This window comes from Labrus mixtus, chromosome 18 (assembly GCF_963584025.1).
Source record: "Labrus mixtus chromosome 18, fLabMix1.1, whole genome shotgun sequence".
Lineage (NCBI taxonomy): Eukaryota > Metazoa > Chordata > Actinopteri > Labriformes > Labridae > Labrus > Labrus mixtus.
The window spans coordinates 562,242-578,119 of NC_083629.1; the positions used below are offsets into that span (position 1 = coordinate 562,242).

At 41.6% G+C, this 15,878-nt stretch overlaps 1 protein-coding gene across 1 annotated transcript; it reads right to left on the minus strand.

The window, feature by feature from the left end:
* Positions 1–7,525: 7,525 nt before the first annotated feature.
* On the minus strand, positions 7,526–9,129 carry LOC132993709 (uncharacterized). Its single transcript, XM_061063685.1, has one exon. The coding sequence runs from the start codon at positions 9,070–9,072 to the stop codon at positions 8,383–8,385; it is 690 nt and encodes a 229-aa protein (XP_060919668.1). The 5' UTR covers positions 9,073–9,129; the 3' UTR covers positions 7,526–8,382.
* Positions 9,130–15,878: the final 6,749 nt, after the last annotated feature.

Below are 15,878 nucleotides of genomic sequence, written 5' to 3' on the forward strand. Positions count from 1 at the left end.
AGGAAGTGTACCGTGCCTGAGCACGATACGGAGCGGTCACACTGGTCAAACGAACTGGACTTTAGGGTTGAAGCGTGCTTGGGCACGGTACGGATGGCCAGTGTGACCGTGCCCTCGGTGTTATTGAACTTGTATTTGACTTGAGGAAATCAAAGATCTGGTGCTTTCCTGAGGTTCGATTCATATCTGTGAAAATGATCTTGACTCGAGTAAAGTCTCCATGATGAAAGCCCCATGTTAAACGTATTCAGCAGTCCTGACCAATGAATCATCCTCTTAGATGTCACACTGCCTGTAGCCATATCAAAAGGGATCATTTAAAACATAGAAATTAATATAACAAATAGTTTGACTAAACTATTTAACAATCCTCAGCTTTTATACTTGCAGAAAAAACACATGGTAAATGACTCCCTGTTTAATTTTTTTTATTAGTGCTGGTCATTGCTTCATTTATGTCACCGTGCAACATATTTCTTAAAAACTCCCTATGTCTTGATCTCTTTAACTCTAGGTTTCAATCTAAAGAATGACAGATTACTACATTAACGTCTGTTGTGGATTTTTCTGTTGGTAATAAAAGATCTCAAGTCAAAGTCTTTTGTCTTTGTGTATTTTATTGCATATAGTAAAAAGTTATTTTGCAAAAGGGGTAATCAGCTACAAAAGTAACATCAGTCACAAGTGCATCAAAGATTCCCGGGGCAGTCCAGGTTGCAGAGCATATTTATACTTTCACAGGGTGTAGGTATTTTGCATATACATGAGTGATACATCGTCATTGGTTTCAGCTTGCCCTAGTGACTACGCCTTCTGCTAGTTTGCCTGGTGATTTATCTATGCAAGCTTCTTTCTATAAGGCACCTGGTTCGGAGGAACACCAACAGAAACTCCTTTGTCAGGAGGGCACTGATTTAGGGTCATGCTGTACCCAGATCCTGAGGAGTGTTCCTGTTGGAGATACAGACCGAGGCCATACAGAGAAACAGTTTCTAATTGCTAAATGACTCACGATCATCCTAATCTTTTAAGGTCAAACGAAGTCAACAGACAGATAGTATTTTTCCACTACACGTCACCCACTGGAATGGCAGCTATGAATACATCAATGATGTGATCGACTTCTCTGATGCTGAGTATTACCAAAAATTAGATTTCATAAGGCATGTGGTGAGATGCATCGTCATTAGTATCGGCCTTCCTCTGACGCTCATGGCCATCTGTGCTCTTTGCTTTCTGTACATTACATGACTTTATTCATTTACTGTCTGTGCCATGTGTTTGTGGAACAGTCTCAGGATCAGAATCACATCAACAATCATTTTTTGAGAGGTAGACAGTTCTTACTGTGTTAAAGCAGTGTGCATATATTAATGTCACATGAGGAGGATGTTAAGAGCTGAAAGTCCAGGAGGTGTTCACTGAGCCAGGTTTCAGTGAAACACAGGGCAGTGGATCTGCTAAAGTCCGTATTTGTGCTGTCAGGAGCAGCAGCTCGTCCATCTTGTGTGCTACATAAGTAGATGTGTGCCAGGTAAATGGATTAGAGAGCAGAGCACAGTCTGAAGTCTCTGCTGCCTCACAGTTTCATTGCTCCATCAGTGGCGTCTTCAGCAAATCCCATAGAGATCTGTTGCCCCTCTATATGGATCAGGCTCAGGGGCAAGGATTCAGTTGAATTGGAGGGTGTGTCGTAAAGACTTGTACAATTAATTTACAAATGATTTAATAGATAATTGGTATTACATAGTGTTGCTTTAACTTTAAAACTACACTTTTACACCTCTTCCACAAGCCTTGCTTGATAATGTTTGTTTGCTTAGATTAGTTTATAATAGTTATTTGTTTGATTAAGTTCATTGATTTTGGATTGATGTTGCTTTGTTTAAATAAATTCTGTTATAATTTTAAGAGAGCAGTTGTTTGTGATTACTGGTGTATTTGCATTGTGATATAAGCTGGGTGCGAAGGTTTTGTGTACGGATTTCACACCTTCAATTTATTAAATATAGTTGTTAATTATTAATAATATTAGTAATTAAGTAACTAATTTGAGACTGATTTAAGTGATATTTTGGTTATATTTCCGAGTACAGGGTGGTGCCCCAAGAGAGATTAAACATAGTTTAATGATATTTTTATTTATATTATTAATAATTGAATACAATTATTAAAGAATATAACCAAAGTTGACTTGATACAACCCCCAACAGAGATTAGTTTTGCAGTGGCTCTTAAACCTGTTAATTATATAGTCCATGTTTTTTGAAGAAATATCAAGGAAATGGAAATATTGTTTTTAAATATTTGTGTTCCTTTTCCTTAAACAATACCAATTGATCAACTTTGTTCTGTGGAATTACTCATTAGCTACTGTGTGCAGCGAACATAAAATACAGTTTAAACATTGATGCTGGGCAGAGGTTAATAACTTTTGTGATCCCATGTTTTTTAAATTTGGCCTCATCATCAGGTCAAATTGTCCAATTTGGTTTATGACTGACAACCAGTGAAACTAATGCTATGATTATAAACTCCAGCTGTTCTTTGTATTTAATGCTACTACAAGAATAAAGCAGATTTTTGTGTGCTTACATGCTAAAATGAACTGGCCTAATAGTAAACAGTCGGCCATGAAGATCACATTTATTTTTTATTTTGTTTATTTTTATTTTGTAGAGATAGGACAGTGGACAGAGTCAGAAATCAGGGAGAGAGAGAGTGGGGAACGACATGATGGGAAGCAGCCACAGGTCGGATTCAAACCCGTGCTGCCCGCCTGGAGGACAACAGCCTCTGTTCATTGGACACATGCACTAACCACTTTACTACATGCGCCCCCGGATTTTGAACTTTCATCATAATTGAATTGTCACCAGAAAAGAGATTTTAAAAGTATAGCTGCATGTCTGCAGATATACCAGTGTGTCAACTACGATGAGAGATGGATGAAAAATACATATATGTCTCTTACTGCAACAGCTGGGCAGAAAAAGGTTTTTTTTTTTTTTTTTCAAAATCTTTTTATTAGTTTGCACAGAAAACATACAGTTGGCATAAGAGTTGACATTGTACTGTGGTCATCTTTTATAAACCCCATTCCTGCCTTCTCCCGCCCAACCCAGTTAACCCCTTACCCACCCACCGAGTCAGGAATCCTATTCCCACTCCGGAGGTAGCCTGTTTCCACAGTAGCCTGCCCAGGAGTCTCATTCACACTCATGCAGGACAAGGAGCAAGAAGACAGAGGAAATAATACATTAATAAAGTAAATGAAGAAAAAACCATTAGAAAAAAAATATATATATATCTATATATATAGATATATATATACATATATAAATAAACAACACAAAACAAAACTTCAAGATAGTTCCTTAATTCCCTTAATCGGCTAATTCAGCACAGATAGCTTAGCATTAACTGTATTGATGAGCTAAGGCTAATACACACTACGATATTGTTAGCCGGTCAGTGTTACCGTATATGTAGCAGTCCGAGCTAAAAGTGTTTTGCCGAAAGATACTTCTTGGCTTCATCAACAGAAGAAAATCGCATTTTGTCCCCATTCTTTGTCGTAATTACCAGCCTGGCAGGGTACTAGAGGGCAGGCCTGAGTCCCAATTTGTACAGCTGTGCCATCACCTCCCGGTATGCAGCCCGATGCTCCACAACATCGGGGGTGTAATCCTCATAGAAGACGATGGGTTTACCCTGGTGTTGGAGCTCCGCTCTCCTCTTGCGAGCTTCACGCATGATTCTTTCCTTAATCTGGAAGTTGTGGAATCGGATGATGACAGGTCTAGGTCTCTCGCCTTGCTTTGGTTTTGCGGCCAGCGACCTGTGTGCACGGTCCAGTTCAAGGGGGTTAGGCAGGGTTTGTTCGCCCAGAAGCTGGTAGGTCGGCAAAGAAGGTGGTCGGCTGCGGGCCTTCAATGGACTCTGGGAGTCCTATGATGCGGATGTTGTTGCGGCGGCTACAAGCGTAAAGGTCTGCAGCCTTAGCCCTTAGCTTAGTATTGCTAGCGGCTAACTCCGTGCATGTAGCCTCCAAAGTTAACAGAAGTTCGCTGACAGAGTCCGCGTTGGACTCCAAGACACTGTCAGACACTGTCATTTGCACCAGATCAATTTTGGACTTGAGGGCAGAGATGGTGGTCTTAAACTCTGTCGAAAGAGCATCCTTGTGACTCTCCAGCAAGCTGCTTAGCGCAGCCATGCTAAGGTCACTAGCTGCGGTCTCCTCCTTAGGCGAGGGATCTTTCTTAGTCTGCTTGGAGGCTTTAGATGACATTTCTTCGTGTGGTCCTGGGTTACTAAGTCGTATAGGGGTAAACTTGCGCAAAATCAAAACGGTGTTTGGGTTGAAATGATAAAAGTTTTTAAAAGTTGCGGGAACCTTCTCATTTCTGACGTCATTCAGCTCTGCTGCATGCTCATTCGGGAGATAAATCAGGATCAGTCTCGTGAGATCGTACGTTATATTTACCGCAGTGGCCTAATGACCAGTATTTGCTTCATGGTGTGTGTCACACTGGAAAGGTAACTATACGTCCTGTAGCTACGTCTGTTTCTGACTTTAATATTTCTGACTTATTCTGCACCTCCTCAAAGACAACGTGTCCATCTTTTATTGCAGATATTTGGTCATAGCCCACCCACTGTTGTACCGCTTCAAACGAACCATCCAAGATCTCTGTGGTGGTCAGTGTCGTGGCCTGGCTCATTCCTCATGTCATTTTGCTCACTGTGTTTCTCCCCTATTTGTTTCTCTGGGTTCCTGTTGAAGTGATAATTAGCGTCTTTGTCATCTTCCTCATCATTCCCTTCCCACTGTTCATATTCTTCCTGGTTGGGACCCTCAGAGCCCTCTCTGCTTCTGTCTTCGTCCCCTCTGAAGAAAATTTGAAAACGTTGAATTGTTGGAATTTTGGTCCTGGTGCTGCTCATTTACACACTGCTGTTCCTGCCCAACATAATTTACCTTCTTCTAATGAACATGAACAGATTTGACCACACTCTGTTAGTCTTATCTGACATGTTTGTTAAGCTGAGTCCTCTTGCAGACTTAATTCTGTATGTTTTCTTTAGAAAAGAGTCCATTGGCAAGCTTTGTACCGCTGTGAACTGGTGCAGAGTTGTCAACACTGACACCAACATATAGACAGTATGAATGTTGACAACATTTTGACATTGAGCTCCATGGAGGAAGAGAGAATGAGTAGAAAACAGACCAACATGTTCTCTCAGTTTAGAACAAATGTATTTCTCACAAAACTTTATTTCTTAAGCTATATTGTTCTTCTTGACAGTTAAATACACTTTCTACTCTTCTTAACTTTCTAATCTTCTGATCAATAAAAGCTTTACTTGTGCAATGCAAGTGGTTAGCATGTTAGCTTTTAGGATGAGAGAAGGATAGGAGAGAAGGTCCTATTTATTGTAAATTTGACAAAATGAAATATTATATCACAGTCTCGCTCATTACATTTTAATAATACTTTGACATTCAATAAATAAAAATCTGTTTCAAGACAAAAACAGGAAGTCATTGACTTTATTGACAGAACATTTCTCATCATGTCAGACTTTTTACTTCAACAACTTGACTTCTGACAAGCGTTTTGGATAACTGAAAGATATCCCCACAGTGACATTAAGAATGAGCGTAACACTTTACAATAAGGGTACATTAATTAACATTAGTTAAGGCATTATTAAGCCTTAACTAATGGTTACTAACAGTTAACTAATGTGTCTAGTAATCATCTATTAAGGGTGTTCATGTTTAACATAACTTAACAGATGTCTCTTGTTAACATGTTCATTTAGATGCATGTCTTGAGGTTCACAGCTAAGTCATGTCATTGAGACAAAACTGTTTTTAATCATGTTAATTTAAGGTTAATGACTGTTCACTTACTTGTCCATCCTCCAACTGGTGACTTATTTTTGGTAAAGGTTGAGATCAGTGGACCACACCATGGTCTTCATGTAGATCAGGGGTGTCAAACTCAAATACACAGTGGGCCGAAATTAAAAACTGGGTCCATGTCGAGGGCTGTACATATTCAATATTTATTGAAATAGAGTTATAATGTATTTTTTCACATGTAAATGTGAACTTAAGTTTTACTTAAACATATTTAATCTGAAACAAGTAGCCCAAAGCTAAGGCCTATTAGTTATTGCCTAAACACAGATTCATTTTCAAAATAAAAGAAACATCAGTGGCATTCATTTCTTATGCCTCTCTTTCAATTTGCAGCTTTTCCAATAACTTCCAATGAAAACATTTCACATCCACAGGCCAACAACAGCCAAAAACGAATTTCCTTCAATGAAAATCCAAACATACAACTATTAACAGACCATGCCTTGCAGTAGCAAGAGAAAAATGCAAAAAGGAAACCAAGGCTACATAGAATCTCAGTTTACTGCACTCTGATGCTCTGCTCTAATGCCTGAGCCAGATACTTAACATCTCATCTTAGATACAAGTTCATCAATGTTCGGGGTCAGGCTCTGAGCTGAGGAAATCCTCAGGATTGAGTGAAGGTGTTCATCAGTAAGACGACTCCTGTGTGATGTTTTGTTCATCTTCATCAAAGAGAAAAGTTGTTCACACAGGTATGTGCTGCCATACATAGAGAGCATTTGAGCAGCTTGGGTGCGCAGCTAGGGCATTGTGTCAGGGATGAAACATGGAAACTGTGCAGCGCCCACAGAGACATACTTTGCCTTGAGTGTGTCACTACATTGGAGTTCAATCAGCTCCATTTGGAGGTTGGTTGGTGCGCTTTCCACGTCAACTGCAAACAGATTACTGTCAATCTCAATCTGTCAATCTCAAACAAAACATAATTATTGATATTTTCTTCTGTAATGTGGTACATTTAAATATTTCCATGTGCCAACATGCAGTTTGCAGTGACAGTTAACCCCTCTGCTTAATGTTAATGTTAAAGTTTTTTATACAATCATACATTAGCCTATATATCCATGTGTTGAGTTATAGTGATGTTGGCAAAATTAGTCCAGCCCACATGAGGTCTCATTTGAACAAATCCGGCCCCCGACCCAATAGAACTCAGTCTGTTCTTCTCCTTGTCCGCACTATCGTGATCTAACTCTGTCACTGTCTTTTTATGTGCCATGAATCTGTGCCATCTCTGTGCACAATTCGAGAAAGCATTTTAGCGCTGCTCTGCGGTTAAACCAGCGGACCTCTGTATGATCGGACAGCCTGTGCGTGATATCGTTTTTGGATAAGAATGAAATGTTCAGTAAGTTATATTTTTACGGTCTGATGAGAGCTGGTGATAAAGTCGCAACAGCAGGCTACTGCATTTAGAAGTTATGTCGCTCAACACAACACGTTCACCTCTGGGTGACCTAAAAATTAACCATCTGTAATTAAAATCAGTTAATATTCATTTTAATTTACTGTTTTTCCAATAGGGTAGTCAAAACTAGTCGGGAGACGCATCAGGCTCAACGTCTGGATGTGAGGAGACTATGCTGCCCTCAATACATGTATCGAATATATCTTGGCAGTAAGCTTAAACACCTTCCGTTTAACAAAACTCTGGAGACAGTCATCAGTTTGTCCACAGGTTTATTGACTACAAAAAGGGTGAAACTGAGAACAGACAAAGGGCATAATCATACATTATGCTTTAAATTAACTAAAGCTAGCTTGTAAGCTCTTTTGCTCCATGTCATCAACTAAAAATAGCTTGATAGCAATGTGCGTCAAACTACAGATAAAAACATTCTAAAATGACAAATAATGAATTGCAATTGAACATAAGAATATAAAACAACATTACATACCGACGATGCTACGTATGGCATAAGATGTATGCAGATGTCTGCGGATGGAAATGGGCAGTTGGAAGATGGCTGTCCTCTTAACAATGTGACTCCTTTACTTCCTGACTATGACTTCCTGTTGCTAACTTCCTGTCTTTTCTTAAAGGGACCACTACTTGTAAATAAATCAGTCTACCTAGGAAAATATTAAGAACTGAACTAATGGTTACAGAACACTCCCCGCCTGGCGGGATAAACCTGCCACTACTCAACAGAACATAATCATGGCTTATTCTCAGGAGTTAAAAGCAGAACCAACTCGTTAACAGGCCGCATCAACACTTTGGTCCCTGCTTTCCTGGAGACTTTGATCTCCACCTTGCGTACCCTGCTGTCTTTGCTGGGAAACACTTGAGTGATAAGTCCCAGAGGCCATTCATTTCTGTGTAGTTGGTCATCCTTGAGAAGAACAACACTTCCAGGCTGGAGGTCGGGCTGGGAAGACTGCCACTTCCGTCGTGGCTGAAGTGAAGGAAGATATAGCTTCTTCCATCTATTCCAGAAGGTTTAAGCCAGGTGTTGGACCTGGCGCCACTGATGTTTATGAAGGTCTTTGATCCAGTCACCAACTGGAGCAGAAGGGAGACTCACTTTCTGAGTGAGAAGGGTTGTCGGTGTAAGTATGAGTGGATCATCTGGATCGTTAGAAACCGGTACAAGAGGACGAGCGTTGATGATGGCAGCCACTTCTGCCATCAGTGTGGAGAGTGCTTCGTGACTCAGCTTTGATGCCTCAAGCTGCAAGAACATAGAGTCCAAGATCTTTCTTGCTACACCAATCATCCTCTCCCAAGAACCTCCCATGTGAGAGGCATGGGGAGGATTGAAAATCCATTTGCAACCTTGGTCCAATAGGAACTTTTCCACAGAACTGTTGTCGATGTTGGAAGGAATCTTGAGCTCCTTACATGCACTGACGAAGTTAGTTCCTCGATCAGAACGGATGAGTTTCACTGGGCCTCTGATGGCGAGGAAATGCCTCAGGGCGTTAATGAAGCTTGAAGTATCTAGTGACTCGATGACCTCGATGTGTATGGCTCTTACACTCATGCAAGTAAATAACACTGCCCACCGTTTACTCTGAGCAGGGTCACCTCGAGTCCGACGGGAAGACACCATCCATGGGCCAAAGACGTCCAGGCTGACATTTGTGAATGGAGGTTCAGTTGAAAGGCGGTCCGCGGGAAGGTCTGCCATCTTTTGTGTCTGGGGCGCACCACAAAGTTTACGACATGTAACACACCCATAGATAACGCTACTCACACGCCTTTTTCCACCAACCATCCAGAGACCAGCAGCGCGTAAGGCACCCTCAGTGAAATGTCGTCCCTGATGTTGAGTTTTCTGATGGTAATGTCTGACCAAAATCATTGCTATATAATGCTTGCCAGGGATAATCAGAGGGGTTTTCTCTTCTGGCTGGAGTTCTGCTTCTCTGACACGACCTCCGACTCTCAGGAGGCCATCAGCATCGATAAAAGGATCTAAAGTCTTGAGAGGACTGTCCTTAGGAAGGTTTTCCCCTTTCCTTATGCAGGCATACTCTTGAGCATACGTCTCTTCTTGAACTGCATGGATGATGGTTCTCTTAGCCTGCAAGAGATCCTTGACTGAAATTGCTGTGTGGCAATGATGCCAGCCTTTGCAGCCACTGGTTTTGGTTGCAGGGTTTTCCTTGAACAAACAGGCAATGTGAGTGAGACGAGCAATGGCATGAATTAAGTGAGTTCCAGCTGGAGAACTTAGAGAAGTGCTGAGACCCCAGTTGTTTGCTCTGCATGGTTGTTTTCATTGTAGAGACCTGAGGGCGGATCTCTGCATCCAAAGAAGGGTTCACTAGCTCAAAGGTGCTGTCTTCAGGCAGGGCTTGCTGAGGGTGTTTCAAAAAGGCTGGTCCATGAAGCCAGCTGGTGCCTGAGAGATGTGCAGCAGTGATGGATCGTGTGGCAATATCTGCGGGATTTACATCGGTAGGTACATACAGCCACTGTTCAGGGCGAGAGTAGCTCCTTATCCGCTGGACACGATTACTGACGTAAACATAGAAACGTCTAGTGTTATTACTGATGTAACCCAATACTACCTTACTGTCGCTGTAAAATTTAGTGTCATCCAACTCCATGTCAATCTCTGAAGAGATGAGCTCAGCAAGTTCCACCGCCAACACCGCAGCGCAGAGCTCAAGTCTCGGAACTGTATGTTCAGGAAGAGGCGCAAGCTTGGCCTTGCCCTTGATAAAACCCACGTGAATGACTCCGTTGGTGTCTGTCAGTTTGAGGTAGGCAACTGCAGAAATTGCCATTGTGGAAGCATTGCAAAAGATGATTAGCTCTCTACGTGATGCCTCCGTGGGAGAGATTTCTGTGTATGGCCTAGGGATTCTAAGACTGGTTAGATCCTTTAGTGAGGATAGCCAGGTGTCCCAAACCTCTTCCATCCCTTGAGGACAGGGAGTCCCAGTCAGTGTTATCCTGAGTAAGCTCTCTCATGATTGCCTTGCCTTGAATGGTAACTGGGGCAATAAATCCGAGAGGATCATAAATGCTGTTCACAGTCGATAAGATGCCTCGACGAGTGAAAGACTTCTTCTCATCGGCTACTTTGAAGGCAAAGGTGTCAGACATCAGATCCCAGGTCTTTGAAGTCGTTGGCATGGTCCTGAGATGGAAAGGCTTCCATCACTTCTCTTTTGTTTGATGCAATTTTGTGTAATCGCAAGTTAGAATCTGACAAAACATCTTGTGTCCTCTTGAGTAGGTCCACTGCAGCCTCGACTGTAGGGAGAGACTTTAACCCGTCATCCACGTAAAAGTTGCGATTTACAAACTGCTTGACGTCAGGATCCGAATCCTTTACAGACTGCCTAAGACAGTAGATCGCCACTGCTGGGGAGGGACAATTCCCAAAGACATGGACCCTCATGCGATATTCAATGATGTCTTTGGATGGGTCGTTGTCCCGATACCACAAAAACCTCAGGAAATTGCGGTCCTCTTCTCTCACCAGGAAACAGTGGTACATCTGTTGGATGTCTGTTGTTATCGCCACTGCTTCTTTGCGAAATCTGATGAGTACCCCAAGAAGGGTATTGTTGAACATTGTTAAGTGACACTCCAGAGTGCTTGGCGCTGGAGTCGAACACTACACGGATGTTTCCAGATTTCCTAGGATGATACACACCAAAGGACGGCAAATATCACTTCTCTTCACCTTCTTTCAGAGTGGGTGCCACTTCTGCATGTTTGTTCTGAAACACCTTCTCCATGAAGGTTAAATAATGCTCCTTCATCACTGGCTTCCTCTCAAGACTGCGTATCAGTGATGAGAGCCGATTCTGGGCCTGGGCCTTGTTGTCTGGGAGACAACTCCTTGGTGTCTTGGCAGCGGGGCTATCCAGCTGTTTCTTTCATCCTTCTTTAAACTTTCTTTCATTATTTGCAGGAATGAAATGTCTTCGATGCATGGAGCCACTTTGTTATCATCCTTGGTCCGCTGAAACACCGTGGAGCCTAACTGCTCAGCTCTTTCATGACAGGTCAGGTTCTCTGTAGGGTGTACCCTAGGATGACTGGGACTCTGGAAATGGCTATATCTCTCCTTCACGTGGAAGAGGTTAGGGCAGGGTTTAAAGATGGAGGGGCGTTCCTGTTCAATTGTGCTGGTGTAATGTACTATCACCCATCCTAAATCAAGTTTCTGGGCGTAGGGAGCATCACGAGGGCCGTTCAACTGCTTGCACACTTTGTGGACCGAAATGATGTCTCGCCCGAGGAGAAGCATGATGGGAGCATTTGGATCAAGCACTGGGAGGAGGTGAGCCACTGCTTTCAGGTGAGGATAGTTGAATGCAGCACTGGGTGTTGGAATTTCCAATCTGTTGTCAGGGATGTCATTACATTCCACAAGACTTGGTAAAGGAAGATTGACTTTCCCATCAATGGATTCAATTTGGTAGCCAAGAGCTCTTCTCCCTGTTGTCTCTATTACTCCTGAGCAGGTCCTAAGAGAGTATGGAGAAGTGGGGCCTTCGACGTTGAAGGCATCGAAGAGCTCCGAACGAGCTAGATTTATTGCTGTGCTCGTCAATGATTGCATAGACCTTCAAAGCTTTATCACGATGGCCAGCAGGGTAGACCTTAACAAGACAGATCTTAGAGCATGATCTGTTACTTTGATCACCACCACAGACTTCTGTGCAGTGAGTGGTGACTTCTGAAGATGGGGGAGGATCTTTTAAAGCAAATTCCCTTTTCTTGAATGCCTTACGTTCATCCAAAGTCTTCTCATGGAAAACCCGGCACTTCTGAAGTAGATGAGGCTTTTTATGGATGGGGCACAGTCTGTCATGATCATCGGCTTTAATATCATGTTTGTCTGCAGCAAGAGAAACTGTATGAAGTACATCTGTTTTGTGGACTGAGATTTCCTTTTGTCTATTTGGTCTCCAAGGAGTTTTATCTACCTTTGGAGGAGTGTCAGCTTGCCCTGTAAACTTAAAGCTTGGATCGTTTCTTATTCTAGCTTGTTGTCTGATGAAGTCGACAAAAACTTCAAAAGGAGGGAAAGAGACCTGGTGCTGTTGTTTGTAGCTGGAACCAAGAGAAAGCCATTTCTCTTGTAGGCTGAAGGGCAACTTTTGGACCAAAGGATTTATTCCCTGTGCTGTGTCTAGGTATTGGAGGCCTGGAATGTCTCCGTCACACTTTGCTGCCTCCAGTTCCATGAGGAGCTCACTTAATTCGTGGAGTTTAGAATACTCTCTATTCAAGATTTTTGGAAAGCTATTGATACGTTGAAAAAGTGCATCCTCAATCACTTCAGGGGCTCCGTAACATGCATCTAGTCTATCCTATATCATCGCAAGTCCTCTATCTGGGTAGTTCACCTGGACAGCCCTGATTCGTTTAGCGTGTTCGGGCCGAATCTTTTCCCAGCCACTTGACCAACAAATCCTTTTCCTCGCTGGCTGTCAAATCTAGGCCTCTGACCGCATTTTTAAATGACCGTTTCCAGGCTCTGAAACTTTGTGGATGGTCGTTGAATTGGGTCAAGCCTGTGGTGACTAACTCTCTGCGAGCGAAATATCTGACTAGGTCTGTCATGTTCGATTGGTCATGGTAGGGATACTGAGGTGTGTGTCTGGGCATAGAGGGAAAAGGAGGGCTGTGGTTTATAGATCTTGCTCCGTATGTGCGATGATTATCCTGCTTGTGTAGAGATATGTAGAGATGCGTATCTGGATTGAGTCTTGGCTGCTGATCTGCTACCATTGGGTTTGGTGTAGTAGAGAAAAAATCAGTGTCAGCTTGGCTTGACTCTTCTTTGATGTGTGGTGGTTGGATATGTTTTTTTGTCGATGGCCCTGCAAGTATGATCTCATCTTCAGATTGCTGAGGCTGCGCTGGTGCAAACTGTATTTTATGTTGCACTTTGGCCTATTCAGCTACATATTCTTTGGTACGCTCCCTCAAGAGGGTTTTCAGATAGTTGGTTGAGATGAAGTTTGGAGCTACTTCAGTCACTGCAGTCAGCGGCTGCCTCCAAGACTTCTGCTTCGGCCACGGCTGCGGCTGTTTCTTGCTCCAATGACAACATATCCATTGTAGCTTCTAGTTGAGCCTTTTCTACTTTAAGAGCCATTTCTTTCTTTGCGTAATGCAGGCGTGCCTTGGCTCCCTCAGCTTTTGCATGAGCCACGGTGGCAGCAGCCCCTGTGAGAGAAGTCTTTGACTTTTTCGAAGAGCATGATGCAGAGGATCTAGTATGTAGGCTGCCTTCTTTACTTTCCATTGTCTGCGTCCAGCATAAACTGCGTTATCTTCTGCACTGAAGTCGTCGTTTCACTATGCTGCCCTCAATACATGTATCGAATATATCTTGGCAGTAAGCTTAAACACCTTCCGTTCATCAAAACTCTGGAGACAGTCGTCAGTTTGTCCACAGGTTTATTGACTACAAAAAGGGTGAAACTGAGAACAGACAAAGGGCATAATCAGACATTATGCTTTAAATCAACTAAAGCTAGCTTGTAAGCTCTTTTGCTCCATTCGTATCATGATATCAACCTTTACGTTGCTCATTTTACAAATATTTAATTTATAAAAAATCTCAAAATATCTTTCAATACATTTCCTCCTTCCCAAAACGTCTCGCGGGCCGGATGAAACCTGCTGTTGGGCCGGATACGGCCCGCGGGTCCTATGTCTGATATCCCTGATCTATACCTTATTGTTTACCATTTCTATATTAAATTTTACACATAAATTTCAGAACTTTGTCTGTGTGTTTTCTGGTTTAACATTTCTAGAACTTACTTCTTTCAAGATATGAAACTGACTGATTAATTAATTACTACAGGTAATATTAATTTCCTTACTTTGTAAAGTGGTGCTCCGAGGTCAAATAAAGATATAATATCTTGTCATATCATGTAAACCCTTAATTAATGTTAACAAGAGACATCTGTTAAGGGTTTCTTAATGTTCATTATTTTATAAATTTAATTAAGGCTTATTACTGCATTAACTAATGTTAATAGCATCCTTAATGAGGATTAAATAATGCATTAATTAATACCGTAGTTAACGTGAACACCCTTAATAAATGATTACTAGACACATTAGTTAACTGTTAGTAACCATTAGTTAAGGCTTAACAATACCTTAACTAATGTTAATTAATGTACCCTTATTGTAAAGTGTTACCCATTTTGGTAGTGATTGAATGTCTTTAGTAGGGTTGTATTCATGGGAGGTTGTTTTAAAGCAAAATCTATTCATTAGTTTTGCTCTCTGTTACACTGCTGGGGTTTTGAAACATTGTTTATTTTGTCTTTTGTAAGTATGTAGAAACAAAAGAAAATGTACTCATAAACAGAATCTTGAAATATATATATTTTTACTCTAGTTCTATTTCAGTGCAGCATGCCACCAAGAGATTAATTGAAATATAGAGTTATTATATGTCAGACATCAACATCTCAGAAAGGGTTAGTCACACTCACAGAACAAGCTCCCACATGAATCTGGTGCATATTTAGCTGATCAACCTGATAGAAGTCTGAACTCAGGATTCATTTAGAACAAAAGTTTCTCACCATATGTCCTCAACAGGATATCTATGTTCAACCCGATGTCATAACATGATTTATGTACCACATAATAACAGAAACATAGTGGAGTACATCTGGCACTCTTAGTTCTAATTACCTTGTCAAGTACATGGTAATGGTCTTGAGCTTATATAGCGCTTTTCTAGTCTTCCGACTACTCAAAGTGCTTTTACACCACCTGTCACACCCACCCATTCATACCCTTTCACACACCGATGGTGGTGATTGCTATGTAGTATCATCCATCAGAAGTAACTAATCCCATTCATACACCACCACTGAAGCAGTGGGAGCAATTCAGGGTTAAGTGTCTTGCCCAAGGACACATTGGACATGTTGCTCAGCTGGGGATTGAACCCTCAACCTTCTGGTTGAGAGGTGACAACTCTACCAACTGAGCCACAGCCGCCCTTAGTACAGTCTAAGACGTTGGAAACCTGATAATTGATATGGTCACTAGTGATCAGAATAATGTTTGATTAAGACCTTTTTTTCTCCTCAGCAGCAATGGTGTATAACTTTCATTTGTTGAAACTTACTGAAAAAAAATTCAGTAATTATGAAAAATCAACACACAGAATCATTTATTTGGCTGTGAACCACACCTCCTCATGTCAAGCTATTTAATGGTGACCAGATTGAGTAGGTTTCGCAGTAATGTATTTTATGGTTGAATTTGTAAACCTTAAAAACAAACAAACAAAAAAACGGTATATAAGTGCATTCAAACAGTATACAAATCTTTTTTGTCAACTTGTGATTCACCCCAATTGTCCACTGCAGTAAATATATTGATTCATCTCAGCTTTAATACTTTACTTTTTAATAATGGAAAGTAGCAAATGTTAACATGCAAGATGGTGTGCTGCCTGCTTGGCTACAGTTTCCATTT

Excerpts from the sequence above, each read along its gene's own strand:
- LOC132993709 (XM_061063685.1), bottom strand. The coding sequence starts at position 9,072 with ATGGCAGACCTTCCCGCGGACCGCCTTTCAACTGAACCTCCATTCACA.